Source organism: Staurois parvus, unplaced genomic scaffold, assembly GCF_062004578.1.
Source record: "Staurois parvus isolate SC_StPar_1 unplaced genomic scaffold, SC_StPar_1.0 ptg000347l, whole genome shotgun sequence".
Taxonomy (NCBI): domain Eukaryota; kingdom Metazoa; phylum Chordata; class Amphibia; order Anura; family Ranidae; genus Staurois; species Staurois parvus.
Window position 1 is genome coordinate 124,796 of NW_028318143.1, and position 20,793 is coordinate 145,588.

At 42.4% G+C, this 20,793-nt stretch overlaps 1 protein-coding gene across 1 annotated transcript in view; it reads right to left on the reverse strand.

The window, feature by feature from the left end:
* The window catches only part of ADGRL4 (adhesion G protein-coupled receptor L4), a 262,139-nt gene that overhangs the window by 81,417 nt on the left and 159,929 nt on the right, over positions 1–20,793 (reverse strand). Inside the window, exon 8 of the mRNA XM_089684367.1 lies at positions 7,487–7,603. Coding sequence (XP_089540493.1) covers positions 7,487–7,603 — 117 coding nt within the window. The remainder of the gene's footprint in view (positions 1–7,486; positions 7,604–20,793) is intronic.

The window sequence follows — 20,793 nt, forward strand, 5'->3', positions numbered from 1 at the left end:
AAATTAAGTTTTTTGCAATCTAATTACACCCCCCCCCTTTACTTTTTAAAAAGTAAACCTTCCTATTTTTTATCCCTTTTTCTTCCTAGTTTGCTTTAAAAAATTTTTGTGTCTTCCCATCCCCTGCCATGGTGCTATTCTCACCTGGGTGAGAATGACATATCATTCACTTCTTGCCTCCTCCTGAGACTTCCAATTTCCCAGGAGACAAAACCTTCCATTCATGTAAGCAGATGACGGATCTTGCACATGTGCAATATGGCATGAGAAGCTAAGAGTGGAACGCAGCTGAGACATTTTTTCATATTTCTGATAGGGACTGAAGATAGGCTACAGTGGGCGGCACCCAAATTGTCCATGTACAGTGGAAGCAAGTCTTGAGCAGAGCTGTGGATTTAGATGGACAGGTTGACAGTGAATTTGCTAATATGAATGATCAAAAAATTGCCCTCAATATGGAACTTTCTGGGATTTTGTAGCTGCTACCAGCCATGTCCTATGAAAATACAGTTAATTTGATGCAAGTGTAACCCCCTCTAGCTTAGCCAGAGAGAGTGTGTTGCTTTCTTTTTAGGCAGAGGCTGAGTATCAGCCTGGCAGTGTGGTAGAGAGATCACCTCAGAACAGGCTAGGGAGGTTCTGAACGTCAGGGCTTTTGGAGCCCTCCCACCTCTCCAGAAATCTGAGGGCTTTCTGGAGGAGGATTGAAGGAGGGGAGGAAGCTCGGATCTGCATACTTGAGGGACCTTGGCCAACCCCCTGGCAGGAGGCTGGACATGGAGACCAAGGCAACCCTTAAGTATCATAGAGCCTGGGAGGAAGGGGCAGAGAGTGTCGGGTGTAAGATGGAGAGAGAGGCTGAAGTGTGGAGCCTGGGAGGGGGCCCAGGGAAGGGGCTTACCTACAGGAAGGTGCTGGAGAGGAGGATCTCCATGGTGCACTGTCTCCAAGGGAGGACATCCTGAGCAGCAGGGAAGGAGCCAGCCCAGTGAAAGGCCTGAAGGAAGCCACCAACCCATTGAACTATCAGGAGAGGACAGTGTAAGTACTCTTACATCCCATGGGCTGGATAAGGGGAGAGGGCAGTCAGGTGGAAAACCCAACTAACTTCTCATCCAAAGCTGTTATTCTATATTGGCAGTTTCTGTGTCCCCTTGCCCAGGGAATACTCTCAGTGCAGCTGGGTGAAGAGGGAGATTCATCTGAGGTCTGAGAAGGTACACCAGAGAGCTGGAAGGCTCTTAAAGAAGAGACTATTTCGTCCACATCTGTACAGAGTTTCTAAGGTGTTTGTCCTCAAGTTTGCAGTTTCCTTGGGCATTCCATACTACCCTCAACCACATTCCAGTTCTAAACCCTTTAATAAAATAACAAAACCAAGCTCAAGGACTGTTTACTGACTCTGAAGATGCGCGTTGCCTGGCTGTGCAGATCTTTAGGGAGAACCAAAACTCAGAAAATCCTAAAGGGGTAGTGCTACACAAGCAGCCTCCTGTATTATCGCCATCACCCTCCACACTACATCCCTCTGAAAAGATTTAGAAGGAATAGTAGTAGTTCTGCATCAGTCAAATAGAATACATTGTAATTTGGGCTGCTCATTGCACATAATAAGCTTTGGCTCTGCAACTGTTTGCAGCATAAAAAATAGCAATGGATCATTTAATTCACACATTTGCTGAAACTTGAAAATGTAAATCCAAATTCAGCAGAATGGTTTTATTCATAATTGGCAAATTAAAAGCTCATACATAAACAATGTTCTACATTCAGTAATACATTGTCTGGATCCTAAAAGAGAGGAAGAGCGATGCTTTCTTAAACTTTCTACCAGCCTGCTGTATACTGGTGAGCCCAGATCAGGGATTTAGTTATATCTCCACCTAACACAACGGTTAGAACTGGCCAAACCTTGGAACATTAGCACTAGTTTCAAGGTTTTAGGCCCAAATAATAAGACTGTTTTTACCGAGGAACAGTTGGGTGTTATGGTGGACAGGCCATATATGTAAAGTGGACTTACTCAAAGTTTAATGATTTGCTATCATATGCAGAAAATCAAGAAATAGGTGTAGCCTAGTAGTCGTATAGCTGCAGTTCACATAAGGCAGGTGACTCCAAACTACAGCCCATGGGCCACATTTGGCCCACTACAAAATTTGATCTGGCCCAGCTTGGGCCAGTGGCATATCCTCAATGGAGGATTTAGGTCAGCAGAGACGTCTTTCTATTCCTCCAAGCTCCCCCTGCCATCTCCAGTGCAGGCTACCCCCCCTAAACACACACTGCACTATCATCATCACTGTTGTTGATTGCTAGGACTGCAACCACTAGCATGTGATTTCTAGCATTTACAGGACCATGGAGATTCCTCTGTCCAGTCCTGCTCCTGTGAGCCTTAGAGTTGTAAGAAGGACTCTGGTGGGGACTCTGATATAAGCAGGGACTCTGGTAGAGACACCGATGTAAGGGAGGGTGCTGATGGGGACCCTGCTGTAAGGGGGAACTCTAGTGGGAACTTTGATGTATGGGGGGCTCTTATGAAGAACAGTGCCGCTCGCTCCCAGGGAGTGCGTACAGGTAATGGATGCGGGGGGACATTTAGAAACGTCCACCCGCTTCAGCAGCGCATCCGTCTGGCCGTTTATCTACATGGGCCGGAGGACGGGAAGTGGTTAATGATAAAAGGTAGGTCATTTCTGAAAAACTATTCTCTTGCTGTACATTGTGCCCTATCATCAGATTTGTTACTGAAGGTTCCACTTTCACTTCCTCCCCAGGTGCTCCTACTGCAAGCCTGATTTCCACTAACCGTCTTACCTCACCTTACTATTAAGGCATATTTCTCATAAACACCTACTGAGCTCAAAGATCATTTCAGTAGTTTGTGAATGCATGAGCAAACTAGAAGGTATTGTTAAATATTTGACAGAAGCCATTTTGCTACCAGACGCCGACTTTACTTACAGACAGAAAATTTTTAAAAGTGCAACTCAAAATGTATTTCTTTTTTTTTTTTGTTCTAATAAGCAAAAGTAGCGTTTAATTAAATGTAATTTTGCAGGGCTAAGCAGCCTTTTGAACAATTCCCTGTATTAATGGTTGTTCCCCTTTAATTAGTGCATGTTAATGTGCCGTTATTTCATTGTTTGGCCACATTTGCATACAAATATTTGTATCATTAGCCTTTTCATAGTCGCAGTATTTTCAAGCAGCTCTTCCAAAGCGGCTTTTTCAAATGAATTACTAAATACTAAATAGATGAAATACTGTACACATATGAGAACTAAAGTGGTTGTAAAGGCAGAAGGTTTTTTACATTCATGCATTCTAAGCATTCTAAAAACCCTTTTGAGTGCAGCTTTCCCCCAACCCCCCTTATACAGTGAAGGAAATAAGTATTTGATCCCCTGCTGAGTTTGAATGTTTGCCCACTCACAAAGAAATGATCAGTCTAAAAATTGAATGGGAGGTGTATTGTAACACTGAGAGACAGAATAGCAACAAAAAATTCAAAAGAAATGCATGTCTAACAAATTATGCCCTGATTTGTATGTTCATGAGGGAAATAAGTATTTGATCCCCTTCATAAAACATGACTTAGTACTTGGTGGCAAATCCCTTGTTGGCAATCACAGAGGTCAGATGTTTCCTGTAATCGGCCACCAGGTTTGCACACATCTCAGGAGGGATTTTGGCCCACTCCTCTTGGCAGATCCTCTCCAAGTCATTAAGGTTTGGTGGCTGACGTTTGGCAACTCGAACTTTCAGCTCCCTCCACAGATTTTCAATCGGATTAAGGTCTGGAGACTGGCTAGGCCACTCCAGGACCTTAATGCGCTTCTTCTTGAGCCACTCCTTTGTTGCCGTGGCCATGTGTTTTGGGTCATTGTCATGCTGGAACACCCATCCATGACCCATTTTCAATGCCCTGGCTGAGGCAAGAAGGTTCTCACCCAAGATTTGACAGTACATTGCACTGTCCATCGTCCCTTTGATGCGGTGCAGTTGTCCCCTTAGCAGAAAAACACCCCCAAAGCAGAATGTTTCCACCACCATGTTTGACAGTTGGGATGGTGTTCTTGGGGTCATAGGCAGCTTTCCTCCTCCTCCCGACATGCATTTCTTAGAATTGTTTGTTGCTATTCTGTCTCTCAGTGTTACAATACACCTACCATTTGATTTTTAGACTGATCATTTCTTTGTGAGTGAGCAAACATTCAAAATCAGCAGGGGATCAAATACTTATTTCTTTCACTGTACTTACCTGAGCCTGATCTCGATTCAGCCATGTGCAAGTAAAGCTCTCCCGACTCTCTCACTTCTCATTAGCTTAGAGACAGCAGCTAGAGCCATTGGCTCCCACCTCTGTCAATCACAGCCAGTGAGGAGGGAGCAGGGGGTGGGGCTGAGATGTGCTCTATGTGTCTTACCCTAGGTTCACACCTAAGCATTTTCTGCAGTGTTTTTTGCATTTTTCAAAAACACAGTACAGTCCATTTTAACATGATTTCCCATGGGACACTTTCACATGTCCGCATTTTTTGGAAAGGGTCAGGGATTTTTTTCAACGCAAAATGTTGCATTTTTGGTTATATAGACTTCAATGGGAATGCTGCAGAAAAGCGTTTTTGTTGCGTTTGCATTTTAAATCTGCCTAGCAACAAGAAAAAAAATGTAAAAAAATTCAAAATGCATCAAAAACGCGGCAAAAATGCAATGCAGAAACACCTCAAATGCAACCTGCATAGGTGTGGACCTAGACTTATAGACGCACAGGGCACAGCTCAGGAGTAGGGAGCAAACCAGCATGAGCAGCTTGCTATGGTGGGCACTCGGTGGAGGGAGGGGCCAGGAGGGACCAGAGAAAAGGAGGATCAGGGCTGCTATGTGCAAAACCAAGTATGATATGTTTGTATTTAAAAAAAAAAAACCTTTTAGAATCACTTCATAGATTTGTATTTCTGTCCATCTAGTTCTGAGATTGACACAGCTCTGCCACAGACTGGCAGGGCAGGAGAGCAGATTTTTATCTGCTGCGGTTCAGTACAAGGGCAGACTGACAACTCATGGGGCCCCCGGGCAATAGAGGATCATGGGGCCCCTGTGTCCTTGCCCAAACTCAAAAAAGCCTATGAAAAAGGTACCAGGTGCATCTCATCGGGCCCCCTACTGACCCCGGGCCCTCGGGCAGTGCCTGAGTTTCCAAATGGTCAGTCCGCCACTGGTTCAGTATAATGTACAGACCTCCTCCACATCCCCACCCTTTGACTGGACAGTGAAAGGAAAAACTGCAATCTGATGAGTAATTGGATCCCAGTGTGAGCTCTTTTGTACAGGGTTTGCAAGAAGCTAATAATCAGGTACATTAGTTACATTTAAAAAATGTTTTTCTATTGTATGCATAACCTAAATCATGTCATCAGTATGTTTGGCTAATTTTTTTGTATACAGTAAATTGTTTTTATGCAAGTGTTGCAGAGTTTCTTACTTGGAAATTCTGCCAGTAATTGAACATCCTGTGGCAGGCTGACAACTCTAAACCACTGCCTCCTAATCAGTAGCAGCCCAGAGTTCAGATTTAAAGTAGAACTCTGGGATACAACTAAGTACTCTTAAAACTGTTCCCAACCCCCTTCTAACAACAATACTAAGAACCCTGTAGAAGAAAGATGTAAATATTTACCTATTTTCAAGCAGCTCCGGTGCGGTAAAGTGGTCCGGCTTCCCTGTGTCAGCCAGTGGTGTCTTCAGGTGGGAGGAGGGACAGCTGACAATGGACGGCCCATAGTAAGCCTATGGGTGACATCAATGCTTAGGCATTCCAGCCTTCATCGGAGAGCTCCCTCCTCTCCCCTGTAGCTGATGCGGGCTGACGCAGGGGGGATCACATGGTCATACTGGAATGGCTCCTACCCCCTTCTAACATCTATACTAACTACCCTGTAGACGAAAGATGTAAATACCTATTTTCAAGTTGCTCTGGTCTGGCCAAGTGATCCAGCTCCCCTGTGTGAGACAGTGGTGACTTCAGGAGAGAAGAGGGACAGCTGACAATGGATGACCCATAGTAAGCCTATGGGTGACATCACCACTTAGGCATTCCAGCCATTGTGTCAGTAATGGACTCGCCAATGTTGGTGGGACTCACCTGCCTTGTGGGCTGCAGTACCAAGGCTGGCCAGCGGGTGCTCTCAGCAGCCAGAATCTAAATCCAGCAATCAGGCCATCACCTGAGGCTGATTGCAGGAGGTGTATTTAAGCAGGACCAGGCCTGTGATCAGGGCCTTGGTGTAATGTCAGGGCTCCGGGTATGACCTGAAGCCTGCGTTTCCCTGTGTCAGTCCACACACCTCTGGAGCCCTGACATTTTGTCTCTCCTCTCTCCTTCAGCTGGTGCGGGCTGAGGCAGGGGAGATCACATGACTGGACTGGAGCGCCATGAGAATAGCTAAGCATGCAGATCTTTATTATACAGATTAGTCGAAATAGGTGTGTACAGCCCCTCAGATTTGGCTAGAGGGAGCTAGAAGGTTTTTTGGTCAGGGGCCTGCTATGAGTCAGACTAAGATGAGTCAGCTAGGTTGCTTTGGGTCAGGGCTGAGGGCTCTGCAGGTCAGTTCCCTGATACCTCCACTTCTCCAGAAGCTTGAGAAGTTTCTAGAAGGCAGTGGGTAGGAGTGAGGAGAGGTTGATCTGAATGTTTAAGAGATCTTGACCAATTCCCAAGCAGGATGCTTGGCATGTGGTCAGGACAGCCCTTAAATATGAGAGCCTGGCCAAAAGGAGGAGTAGTGGCTGGTGAAAGATAGAGAGAGATGCTGGAATGTGGAACCTGGTAGGGGGTCCCAGGGAGGGGCCTACCTACAGGCAGGTGCTGGACAGGAGGATGAGAGAGGACAGCCTGGGAAGCAGGGAAGGAGCCAGCCTGGCGTAAAGCCTGAAGACAGTCACCAACTCAACAAGCTGACAAGAGAAGCAAAGTGAGTAATCCTACACCCCCTGGACCAGGAGAAAGGGAGAAAGCAGTCAGGTGGGAAACCCAACTAGCTCCTCATCTGGTGCTGCTTTGCTAAAGTGGCAGTTTCTTGGTCCCCTTGCCCAGGGATTCCCTCAAGTAGCTGGGTGAAGAGGATTCGTTTGGGGTCTGAAGTGGTACACCCTTAGGGCTAGAGAGCTCTTCCAAGAAGAAACCTCTTTTGTCTATAGACTTGTACATAGTTGCTAAGGAGTTTGTCCTCATGTTTGCAGTTTCCTTCGGCATCCCATACACACCTCAACCCCATCCAAGTTCAATACCCCTTGATAAAACTACAAAAACAAGCTCAAGGCGGCTCCTAAGAGGGTAGTGCTACAGATGTTAGAAAGGGAGAGGGAGCATTTTCAAGATTAGTTTGTTGTATTCCAGAATTCTGTTTTAACCCACCAAAACTCAGCAGCAAATTTCCGTAACCTTTCCCACATTGCCAGAGACGAGGATCCTTACCATTAGGCGGTGAAGTTTCCTTTTTCTTTGGAGAAATCTTGATGTAATCTCCCTCCATAAAGGCGTGCGGGTGAATGTGTTTCATGTGGTTAGAGTCAAAGGTAAACAGTTTGAGAGCTGGTGGAAGAAACAGTAAAGAAATTATACATTTCGACTTGCCGCCCTGGCGGAAATAATTGCTACAAACATATATACGTATACGTGCTCTCAAAATAGGCACCGAAAGGAACGCATCACTAATGCAGGCGCGTGTCAGCTTTTCTTTCAAGGCGAAATGCTTTGTAAACTCGGCAGACAAAAACACGTGTGATTTCAAGATGTGGGAGAAGTCACAACATTGAAACAATAACCGCTCTGTTATTTGCAAGCAGTGAAGAGAGGATCTGGCCTTTGTATTTAATTCTATAGCACTGTACATTCCATAGAAAGCTTATCAGAACTCAAGAGCTAAAATGTGATATATTGCAGCTTACCAGTGTTTATGCTGGGTTGACATCTATGCAAGATGGGGTTGATGCTTTTTTCTTTAGCGTGTTTTGCGTTTTTGAACTCACAATTTGTGACATATTGTTTAATGTGCTTTGCTTTTTTTTGGCTAATAGGAAAGTATGACAGTTCTGATTATGTATTGTGATTTTGATGCGACTTTACACTCTCTGGCACTCAAGTAGCATCAAAATCGCATCAAAGGTTGCATGAAAGTAGTGCAGGAACCTTTATGTGTCCAAAGTTAGGGTTAGGGTTAAGGGCTAGGGGTAGGGTTAAATATTGGGGTTAGAGTTAAGGGCTACCCTATCCCTAACATTTAACCCTAACCCTATCCCTTAACCCGAACATTTAACCCTAACCCAAACATCAGACTTTGGACACATAAAGGTTCCTGCACTACTTTGATGTGACTTTCATGCTACTAGAGTGCCAGAGAGTGTAAAGTCGCATCAAACTTGCACTACATGAACAGAACTGTCATACTTTCCTATTAACCAATGTAGTTCAGTCGGCGCAATCTTTCAAAAGTGCCAAAGTATCTTGTGCAAACAAAAAAGCATATAAAAAAGAATTGAAATAATACAAAATAAACTAAACTAAATTAAACCCACTCCCTTGTTGCTTGCTGAACACAGACAAAGTGAATCTCACTTCACTCTCAATAAATATTCCTCAGAAGGAAGTGCAGAGCAATTCCTTATATTCACCCCCCTTCTTGGCAATGCATAGGCCACTAACAGTGATAACAACGTGATCATAAATGTCCTATCGAAACAAAGTCCATATAATACATCTATTGGTGTCTATAAGTGACACTGTGAATATCCTCTTCTTTTACACTGTTCGGTGCACCACCACCATACCACGTGAAAGACCTGCTCACCTCAAAATTAGGTAATATGCGCTCATCTGGATATTCACAGCATCTTCCAATTCAGATCTAGATCTTCCTCCTAACTTCTATTGCCCTCTTTTTGCTCAGACATCCAGCAGGGATGGTCTCATGCAACAACTCATGTATTGTATGGACTTTGTGTTGATAGGACGTTTATGATCATGATTGTTATCACTATTTACCACTGTTAGAGGCATATGCATTGTTAAGAGGGAGGGTGAATATAGAGAGTTGCGCTGCACTTTCTTATGAGGAATTCTTTTTTTCCTATTAGCAAGAAAGGCAAAAAAACGTAAAAAACGCAACACTTGCATTTTTGGTTTGGGTCTGTTGAAGTCTATTACACACAAAACCAGGGGCGGATTGACAAATCATGGGGCCCCCGGGCAATAGGGGATCATGGGGCCCCTGTGTCCTTGCCCAAACTCAAAAAAGCAAGAGTTTCCAAATGGTCAGTCCGCCCCTGCACAAAACGCAATCTGCTGAGGGAAAAAAGTCCATGACCCTTTCCACAGTCTCTGGAGCATGGAAGATATTCCAGGAGACAGTTACTCTAAGAGAGCTGGACAGGGCCATAGAAGGTCCTTAACCCATCAGCAGGACCGGTATCTGCTCCTTTGTGCAAAGAGGAACAGGATGAGCACTGCCAGAGCCCTACAAAATGACCTCCAGCAGGCCACTGGTGTGAATGTGTCTGACCAAACAATCCGAAACAGACTTCATGAGGGTGGCCTGAGGGCCCAACGTCCTCTAGTGGGCCCTGGGCTCACTGCCCAGCATCATAGAAATCAATTGAAATTTGCCATTGAACACCAGAATTGGCAGGTCCATCACTGGTACACTGTGCTTTTCACAGATGAGAGCAGGTTCACCCTGAGCACATGTGACAGACATTAAAGGGTCTGGAGAAGCCGTGGAGAATGTTATGCTGCCTGTAACATCATTCATCATGACAGTTTTGGTGGTGGGTCAGTGATGGTCTGGGGAGGCATATCTATGAAGGGATGCACAGACCTCTACAGACTAGACAATGGCACCCTGACTGCCATTAGGCATCAGGATGAAATTCTTGGACCCATTGTCAGACCGTACGCTGGTGCAGCGGGTCCTGGGTTCCTCCTGGTGCACGGCAATGCCTGACCTCATGTGCCAAAAGTATGTAGGCAGTTTCTGGAGGATGAAGGAATTGATACCATTGAATGGCCTCCATGCTTATCTGATCTCTTGAGACTGTGCTGGGAGACACAGCAAACCTTCTGGCAATGGCACGTAATGATGTGCTATCCTGGAGAACTGTCTGCAACCTCTGTAGGGTCCAGGTATCGCCTCATGCTACCAGTAGTTTAATTGACTTGATGCTATACTCTAATTAAAAAGTGTTCCTTTAATTTTTTTGAGCAGTGTGTGTGTGTATGTATATGTGTATATATATATATATATATATATATATATATATATATACTCACCGGCCACTTTATTAGGTACACCTGTTCAATTGCTTGGTAACACAAAATTCTAATCAGCCAATCACATGGCAGCAACTCAGTGCATTTAGGCATCTAGACATGGTGAAGACAACTTTCTGAAGTTCAAACCCAGCATCAGAATGGAGAAGAAAGGGGATTTAAGTGACTTTGAACGTGGCATAGTTGTTGGTGCCAGACAGGCTGGTTTCAGTATTTCAAAAACTGCTGATTTTGTTGGATTTGCATGCACAACCATCTCTAGAGTTTACACAGAATGGTCCGAAAAAGAGAAAATATCTTGTGAGCGGCAGTTGTGTGTACAAAAATGCCTTGTTGATGTCAGAGGAGAATGGTTTGAGATGATAGAAAGGCAACAGTAACTCAAATAACCACTCCTTACAGCCACGGTATTCAGAATACCATCTCTAAACACATAACACGTAGAACCTTGAAGCAGATGGGCTACAGCAGCAGAAGACAACACCGGGTACAACTTCTGTCAGCCAAGAACAGGATATGAAGGCTGCAATTCACACGGGTTTACCAAAACTGGACAATAGAAGATTGGAAAAATGTTGCCTGTTCTGACAAGTTTTGATTGAGCCGTGACATTCAGATGATAGGGTCAGAATTTGGTGTAAACAACATGAAAGCATGGATCCATCCTACCTTGTATCAACAGGTCAGGCTGGTGGTGGTGTAATGGTGTGGGAATATTTTTTTTGGCACACTGTGGGTCCCTTAGTTTGGGCCCCAACTGAGCATCGTTTAGACGCCACGGCCAACCTGAATATTGTTGCTGATCATATCCATCCCTTTATTACTACAGTGTCCCCATATTCTGATGGCTCCTTCCACCATGATAACACACCATGTCACAAAGCTCAGATCCTCTCAAACTGCTTTCTTGAACATGTCAATGAGTTCACTGTACTCAAATGGCCTCCACAGTCACCAGATCTCAATCCAATATAGCATCTTTGGGATGTGGTGGAATGAGAGATTCGATTCATGGATGTGCAGTTGACAAAGTCTACAGCAACTACGTGATGCTATTATGTCAATATGGACCAAAATCTCTAAGGAATGTTTCCAACACCTTGTTGAATCTATGCCACAAAGAATTAAGGCAGTTCTGAAGGCAAAAGGGGGTCCAACACAGTACTGGCAAGGTGTACCTAATAAAGTGGTGAGTGTGTATGTATGTATGTATATATATATATATATATATTTGCTAACAAAAAATAAATAAATATACTGTATACAGTTGTGTTCAAAATAATAGCAGTCAGACATCACTAACCTGATCAATCACTGTTTTTGGTAGAAATGATATTTCTACATGGCAAATAATTTACCAGCAGGTATAGTAGAGTAATAGAAATCCAACAAACCCAACAGTCATGACATGCATGCTGCTGATTCTGTGTAATTGAATCACTAATTGAAAGGGGCATGTTCAAAATAATAGCAGTGTGGAGTTCTATTAGTGAAGTCATTCATTCTTTGAAAAACGGGTGGCAATTATTGCCCTTATTTAAGGAAGGAAGGCAGCAAATGTTGTACATGCTGGTTACAGTGCATTTCTCTCTGAAACTCTGAGGAAAATGGGTCGTTCCAGACATTGTTCAGAAGAACAGCGTACCTTGATTAAAAAGTTGATTGGAAAGGGGAAAACATATAAAGAAGTGCAGAAAATGATAGGCTACTCAGCTAAAATGATCGCAAATGCTTTAAAATGGCAACCAAAACCTGAAAGACGTGGAAGAAAGCGAAAAACTACCATTCGAATGGATAGAAGAATAGCCAAAATGGCAAGGACTCAGCCAACAATCAGCTCCAGGAAGATGAAAGAAGGTGTAAAGTTCCCTGTGAGTACTGTTACAATTAGAAGACACCTATGTGAAGCCAAGCTATCTGCATGAAGCCCCCGCAAAGTCCAACTGTTGAAAAAAAGACATGTGCTGAAGAGGCTACAATTTGCCAAAGAGCACATTGACTGGCCTAAAGAGAAATGGCGCAACATTTTGTGGACTAATGAAAGTAAGATTGTTCTTTTTGGGTCTAGTGGCCGGAGACAGTTTGTCAGATGACCCCCAAACACTGAATTCAAGCCACAGTACACTGTGAAGACAGTGAAGCATGGTGGTGCAAGCATCATGATATGGGGATGTTTCTCATACTACGGTGTTGGGCCTATTTATCGCATACCAGGGATCATGGATCAGTTTGAATACATCAGAATACTTGAAGTCATGCTGCCTTATGCTGAAGAGGAAATGCCCTTGAAATGGGTGTTACAACAAGACAACAACCCAAAACACACCAGTAAACGTGCAACATCTTGGTTCCAGACCAACAAGATTGACGGTATGGAGTGACCAGCTCAATCCCCGGATCTTAATCCAATAGAAAACTTGTGGGGTGACATCAAAAATGCAGTTTCTGAGGCAAAACCAAGAAATAGAGAAGAACTGTGGAATGTAGTCCAATCATCCTGGGCTGGAATACCTGATCACAGGGGCCAGAAGTTGAGTGACTCCATGCAACACAGATGTACAGCAGTTCTCAGAAACAGTGCTTATACAACTAAATATTCATGAAGTGATTCAAAGGAAAGCAAAATCTTCAAACATTTTTCAGTTTATATAGTTAATGTTTGAGTTTGTAAAGAAGAATACAAACACTGCTATTTTTTTGAACAGTCTAATATTTACTTTTCTTCAATTTTTTTAAAGGAACAACACAAATTTGATATATTTTTCTTCATGTTTTGATTTGGAATAGAATGTGTCGTGTTCCCAATGCATTTGTGTGTATGGAAATAAAAGCTATTAGAAGGATTTTGAGCTTTATTCACTTTTTTCAACACACTGCTATTATTTTGAACACAACTGTGTATATATATATATATATATATATATATATATATATATACATATATATATATATATATATAGTTGTAGTTGATTGAAAAGTGTAAAGGTGGTGGTAAGTTTTAATTTACATGTATCCATGTAAGTGTCCACCTAAGACTACCCTGTCATGACAGATTGAGCAGTGTTACCACCCTTTCAAAGAAGTGGAAATATAACAGACTTACAGATGGGATTAACAGGTAATAAAGTAATAAAAGTATGTTACAGAGGGGCTGGCAAACTGCTGTGATAATACTAGTGGCATATATGCCATTTTTTATTTTCCCCATAGTTGTACTTTAACTTTCCATTAAAGCCACCATTTTAATCCTTGTCAGTCACTAAACTAAAACCAACTGTTGCTGGCAGCATATTGGTAAATAGAAACAGAACCCCAAAGCAGGTATTAACAATCAGTTAATGTATGTGAGTGAGCTAGTAATGCTGGTTATGATTAGCCTGGTGTTCTGCTTTAAATATACTATAGAAGGGATTAAAAATAAACAATTTAATAATTGGCTCAACGGGATCACACAAAAATAAAAACAAATTATATCACACTCACTAGTCATCATGAACACCAACACAGATGATGTTTTCCAACACAGTGAATATTTTTAAACCAATTGTATTAAACATTAATTAAAGCAATCGTTAAATTAAAAACTTGGCTACAAGCCGTGCCCTGTATGACACCCTACATATATTGTGACATAATTGACAGTCGGAGTGACATGAACACTTTATAGTATTGTGTATATTTAGGATCACATTGTATATATCAATTATGTAGTACTAATTGTGTTTTTAATTGCTACCATATTGTATAGTGACATGTAGTTAATTATTTAGAAGTGACATGCAGGGACCAGATGCAACATACTTAATTTACTGTTGTACTGTTGTATTTACTGGTTGTACTATACATTTTATAAAATGGCATATTTCTGGATATTTAACATATTGGACAGATGTTTAGACCAGGTGACCTCTGCTGCTGGGTGCTTCGGTTTAGCAGCTGCCCTTTAAGTATGCATTATGTGCATAATACAGAACTTTGGTGCCTCAGGAAATGAAACATTGTATTTTCTCTTAGTGTGGTGGCCATTCCCCAGAGTAGATGCGTTCGGAAAGTGGTAGTCAGGAAGGCCGCGTTTGATACAAAACAGACTGACACACTGCATGAGGAATTATACAAGATATAGTTACTGATAAGTCAAAAGCAGTGCTTTCCTAATAGCATTGTGGTCTCTGGGCAAAGTAATGCAATGGGGCCCCTACCATTGGATGGTGACCTGCTGCAAGCATAGTGTGTTGTGGCAAAAAGATAATGCTACAAATTGGACTTGGCTTTTTAGACACAACAAATGAACGCAATCAAGGAATTATCCCAAATTAAATTCACCCCTGTATACACTGTCCCACTTTCCTTACATACTACCATCCTGTATACACTGACCCTCTTTCCCCCTGTATTATTTTAAGTTCTTTTTTGTTAGTATTAAAATAATTTGTTATAATTTTTAACATTTTTTATAATTTTTTTTTACAATTTTTTATTATTAATTTTTTTTTTTTCATTACACTGTTGTGGGGTCTTTGGTGAGATTTTAGGGGTCTAAACAGACCCCTGATATCTCACTTTTGGGACAGAGAAAGGTTGTCAGGGATGTGGGTATGACCAGAAGTGTGTGGACTGACACAGGGAAACGCAGGCTTCAGATATAGTAAATATTATAATTTATTAAGACTAACAATACAAACGCAGTGCAAAACTAAACATAAACACAGTGCAAACAAACTGAACCAAACCTCCAACAGATAACAAACATACAATACAAGAGTAGTCAGACAGGACGGGTCGGTAGCAAATGGGCAAACGGAGTACCAGGAGCAGGCGGGAGAGTGGTCAGGACTAGCCGAGGTCAGTACAGGCAGAGTTCAAGCAGAGTCAGGACAGAAGTAACAGGATCAGGAAACCAGGGCCAAGCAAACAGTACAACAAGGCACTGACTGTAGGTCTGGCCATCCCTTAAATACACCACCTGCAATCAGCCCCAGGTGGTGGCTAATTGCCAGAGTGAGCCTCTGGTTGTTGAGAGCACCCGCTGGCCAGTCCTGGTACTGCAACCCACAAGGCAGATGAGTCCCACCACTATTGGCGAGTCCATTGCTGACAAAGGTACTGGGGACATAGATTCCTCAATCCTTATTGCTGCAGCCTCAGCTGCACTGGAACTGAATGAATAGAAAATGCTCTGTGGCTTCCTAATCATTCACACACTGAAGCATAGTAAACACAGTTTACTATGTTGCATTTATGAATGAACACAGTGAGTGATCAGTACTGGTACTGCTGAGGGAGATACCTGCAGGGGCCCCCCATGCACCTGGGGCCCCTAGGCAGTGCCGATTAATTAAGACAGTCCCTGCCAAAGGTCAAGACTAGATGAGCAGAGCAGGGGTGGACTGACCATTCGAGCACTCGGGCACTGCCCGAGGACCCAGGGTCAGTAGGGGGCCCCATGAAATGCCCCTGGTACCTTTTTCATAGGCTTTTTTGAGTTTGGGCAACAACACAGGGGCCCCATGATCTCCTATTGCCCAGGGGCCCCATGAGTTGTCAGTCTGCCCCTGGAGCAGAGTGTTAGCAAAGGAGCAAGTTATGGTTGGAAACCAAGCCAATGTTTAACTATAGAAGGGATTTACTAATCTGACAAGTCAGGGGTCTGGAGAAGAGGGTCAGGGTTGATGGAGATTAGCCAGGAACTAGGAACCTGAATATAAAGAAGATGTTGATGGAGTAACTTAACAAAATTTTTGTAGATTACAGAAATTGGAAGGGAACCTGGATCTCTGGGGACAACATAGTTAAAAGCAACAGAGATATGTAGACAAGAGGATCCAAGAGGAAAGGAAGAAGACCAGAAGAAAGCCCAGCAGTAAGGGTGCGATATGGTCAGTAGGACTCAGGAAGGATAAGAGGAACATCAACAAGCAGCAACTGAGAAGGAGAGCAACAAAGGGTATGACTCTCCAGAGTCATCCCTCCTTAGATTAACAACTATGTCACAAACAACCACCAACTGCTTGGCCAGATGAATCCAACTCAGGTAGGTTACTAACAATAGCCTACTTTGATATTCATGACCCCTAATCTGGTCTGGTTCGCCTATATTATTTTGTAAAACCTTAACCAATCCCACTTTAAATGAACAACTATATCACAAACAACCACCAACCACTTGGCCAGATGAATCCAACTCGAGGAGGTCCCCAACGATAACATATTTTGATATTCATAATCCCTAGTCTGGTCTGGCTAGCCTCTATTTTTTGTAAAACATTAACTTATTTATAGTGGTTTTGTTTATTTTTCTGTTATATTCAGTACCAAAAAATAAATTGGCTTTAACTACTAATTTCTGAAAAGCAGGTAAATAAAAAATATTGCATATTATTATTTCTTGTCTATACATGCATCTGGCAAGCTCTATCTGACAGCGCCAGTTTTCTGGAGGATAATTAAAGTGGTTGCAAACTTTTACATATACCAACTGAAGTGTCTAACCTCAGGCGATACAGAGAGATGAAACAAATCCTCCTAGATAAGTTGCACCTGTTTATCTGTAGCACTCTCTTCCCTACCGCATCCTAAAGCACATGATTTACACAGCAATTCTGAGGCAGGGGGTGGGAAACTGATGTCACACACTGCACAGCACAGAGAATGAGTGGAGGAAATGGAGATACTCCTTTCACACAAACTCATAGGCCAACATGCACAGCTGATGCTGTCAATCACAGACTGTGTGCTGGAGTTCCCCTCCATTCTTTGGAGTCAGTATTAGCTCTAAGCTAATTAACAGAGGAACCAGAGAGCAGACAGAAATTACACTAGGTGCTTTGGATTGAGGCAAATACACACTACAGACGGATATGCTTTGTTCGGTTTTCATCTCAGAGGTTTGCAACTGCTTAGGAGCTTGTGGGGAAAAGCCTGAAAGCCACTGTTGTGAATTGATCTGAACAGCAGGAAAGATCAGATTACTTTCTACAACGGTAAAATGTATTGCCTAAATTTTGGGAAAGAAAACGCAAAGGAAATGCTTCCTTCTGGTAGCTGGTGACATCATGTCAAAAGTCACTCAACTGGAGCCTATTGATTGCTTTTTAAGGATAAAAGGTTTGATTTCTTTTGATTTCTTTTAATTTATTTGGATTTATTTTTATTATTTGGATTTTTTTTATTAAATGTATTCTGTTGCTGTACACTGTGCTTAAAATGTTCATTTCACTTTAACATCTGCTGTTATTGTTGCTGCTAATAAATTCATTGTGCAAAATGTTGGTAGCTGCTTATCTGCTAATAACTGCAGATATCATTAACTCTTATTACTAAGTCCATCACATAATGAATTCCGAGGGCTGTTTTTATTTTTAGCATCAATGCATGTTGTTGCGGACAATTTAATCCTTATCACGCGATGCTTGTCTTCCAGGCCAAGTACAGAGTAAAAGTGAACTGATTGCATCAGTTTGAAGGAAAACAAAGAACAGAGCAGATTTAAAGCTTGCTGAGTCCACCTTGTTTCCATGTCTTGCCATAGCAACACTCAAGCATGACGTTTGACTTTTCACTTTTAGCTTTCATGAAGTTTATTCTCCCATATGGAGATTCTATGTGTAGCTATGGTGATACAGAAGGACATGAGTTAAAAAAAGAAAACTTTGCAAAGGATAAATAAGTTTTGTATCTCTGCAGAAAAATATTACAAACTGACGGAAGAATTGACAGGGCAAACTTTTACAATTTAGATAGTGATATTTGCAACCTGTACCTGCACCTATTACTACAAACCACTGCCTGAAAACCTTTTACAGTTGCAAGAAAAAGTATGTGAACCGCTTGGGATTACGTGGAGTTTTGCATGAATTCGGCATAAAATGTGCTCTGAACGTCATCTAAGTCACAACAATAGAAGAACACAGTCTGCTGAACATAAAACTACACAAACATTAGATGTTGCCATGTTTTAATTGCACATAACATGTAAAAATTCACAGTGCAGGGAGGAAAAAGTATGTGAGGCCCTAGCTTAATGACTTCTCCCAGAGCTAATTGGAGCCAGGAGTGAGCCAACCTTGACTCAAATCAGTGTGATAATATTGGATGTGTTGCTGAAGGCTGTCCTGCCCTTAAAAAACACACACCTGTTTTGGGTTTACTGGTTTCAAGAAGCACTGTCTGATGTGAACCATGCCTCACAGAAAAAAGCTCTTAGAAGACCTACGATCAAGAATTATTGACTTGCATGAAGCTGGAAAGGGTTACAAAAGTATCTCCAAAAGCCTTGATGTTCATGTGTCCACGGTAAGACAGACTGTCTACAAATGGAGAAAGTTTAGCACTGTTGCTACTTTCCCTAGGCGTGGTCGTCCTGTAAAAATGACTGCAAGAGCACAGCGCAGAATGCTGCATGAGGTAAAGAAGAATCCCAGAGTGTCAGCTAAAGACCTACAGAAATCTCTGGCACATGCTAACATTTTTGTTGACACATCTACAATAAGGAAAACATTAAACAAGAATGGAGTACATGGGAGGACACCACGGAGGAAGCCATTGCTGTCCAAAAAGAATATTGCAGCACGTTTGAAGTTTGCAAAAGAGCACCTGGATGTTCCACAGCACTACTGGCAAAATATACTGTGGACAGATGAAACCAAGATTGAGTTGTTTGGGAAGAACACACAACACTATGTGTGGAGAAAAAAAGGCACAGCACACCAACATCAAAACCTCATCCCCACTGTAAAACATGGCAGAGGGAGCATCATGGTTTTGGGCTGCTTTGCTGCCTCAGGGCCTGGACGGATTGTTGTCATTGATGGGAAAATGAATTCCAGAGTTTATCAAGACATTTTACAGGAAAACGTACGACCATCTGTCCGCCAACTGAAGCTCCGCAGAGGATGGGTGATGCTACAGGACAATGACCCAAAGCATACAAGTAATTCAACAAAACAATGGCTGCAACAGTACAGAATACACCTTCTGGAGTGGCCCAGTCAGAGTCCTGACCTCAACCCGATTAAAATGCTGTGGCATGACCTTAAGAGAGCGATTCACACCATACATCCCAAGAATATTTCTACACTGAAACAGTTTTGTGAAGAGGAGTGGTCCAAAATTACTCCAGATCGTTGTGCAGGTCTGATCTGCAACTACAGGAAACATTTGGTTGAGGTTATTGCTGCCAAAGGAGGGTCAACCAGTTATTAAGTCCAAAGGTTCACATACTTTTTCCTCCCTGCACTGTGAATGTTTACTTGTTATGTGCAATTAAACCATGGCAACATCTAATGTTTGTGTACAATTATGTTCAGCAGACTGTGTTCTTCTATTGTTGTGACTTAGATGACGTTCAGAGCACATTTTATGCCCAATTCATGCAAAACTCCACCTAATCCCAAGGGGTTCACATACTTTTTCTTGCAACTGTATATTAAAAACCCAGTTGACCAGTCACATACCTGGTAAATCACCGGTCTTCAAGTGGTTGTGCAGCTGCAGGCATCATCATGGTACCGTTAATCACAGCCGACGGTTGGCTTTCTTGCAACAGCAATCAGAGCGGCTAACTCCCACCGCCTTGCACCGCTTTACCGTACTATTCCATCCCACTGATAGACCTGCCGCCTGCTAGTCACAGAGCCGAACAAAGACCGGATTGGCTTTGTTCAGTTCCGTTTAATAGTAAACTGGAAATGATGGCATGACATCACTTCCGGTTTACTTGGAAACAATTGCCACCATTTTTTAAAAATAAAAACATTATATATGTCATCTTTCTTCTTGTTCACTCAGTAGTTGCTCTAAAATAGCCTATTCATTTTCAAATCAAACCGTTAATTCTTTTTAGTTTCCGGTTTGTGAGATCGGTGGCTGCAATGCCGCCTGTTCCCCCACCCACTGATCTTGTCACATCCCTTCTGTAGTTCTTTCTCCAGGAAGCAGTGATGTAATTCAGCCCCACTTGCATTGGTGGGCAGACCGAGACTTTCAGACACATTCAGCATATACAGGCCTAGTGTACCCACCCACATTCACTACAATTCCCTGTGGTTGATGGGAATTGCAGTTTCCTTTTACTGCAGAGAGAGGAGAGGATATGATGCTTCCCTTTTCGTAGAATTCACAGTTCTGAAGAAGCCAAATGCACAGGTGAAACACTTTGACCGTTTTTTTTATCGTAGAGCTATACTCTTTTAGAAGAAGAACTTTTCTATACGGCAATATGTACCTCTTAAGATGTAAAGGGCTATGTCAGGAACTATCCCCCCTTTTTGTTAGGGGTTCCTGTATCTCTGGTTTTATTCTGTTTGTGGTTATTTTAATCTTTAATAAAATTGTTACGTTTTGGACCCTTGTGACACATTTACTTCTGTCTAATGGCAGACATTTGCACTTTTTTTTTGTTTGCTTTCTCTTAATCATTTGTAAATATAAATGTCAGCAGTTATCATATTAAACAGATG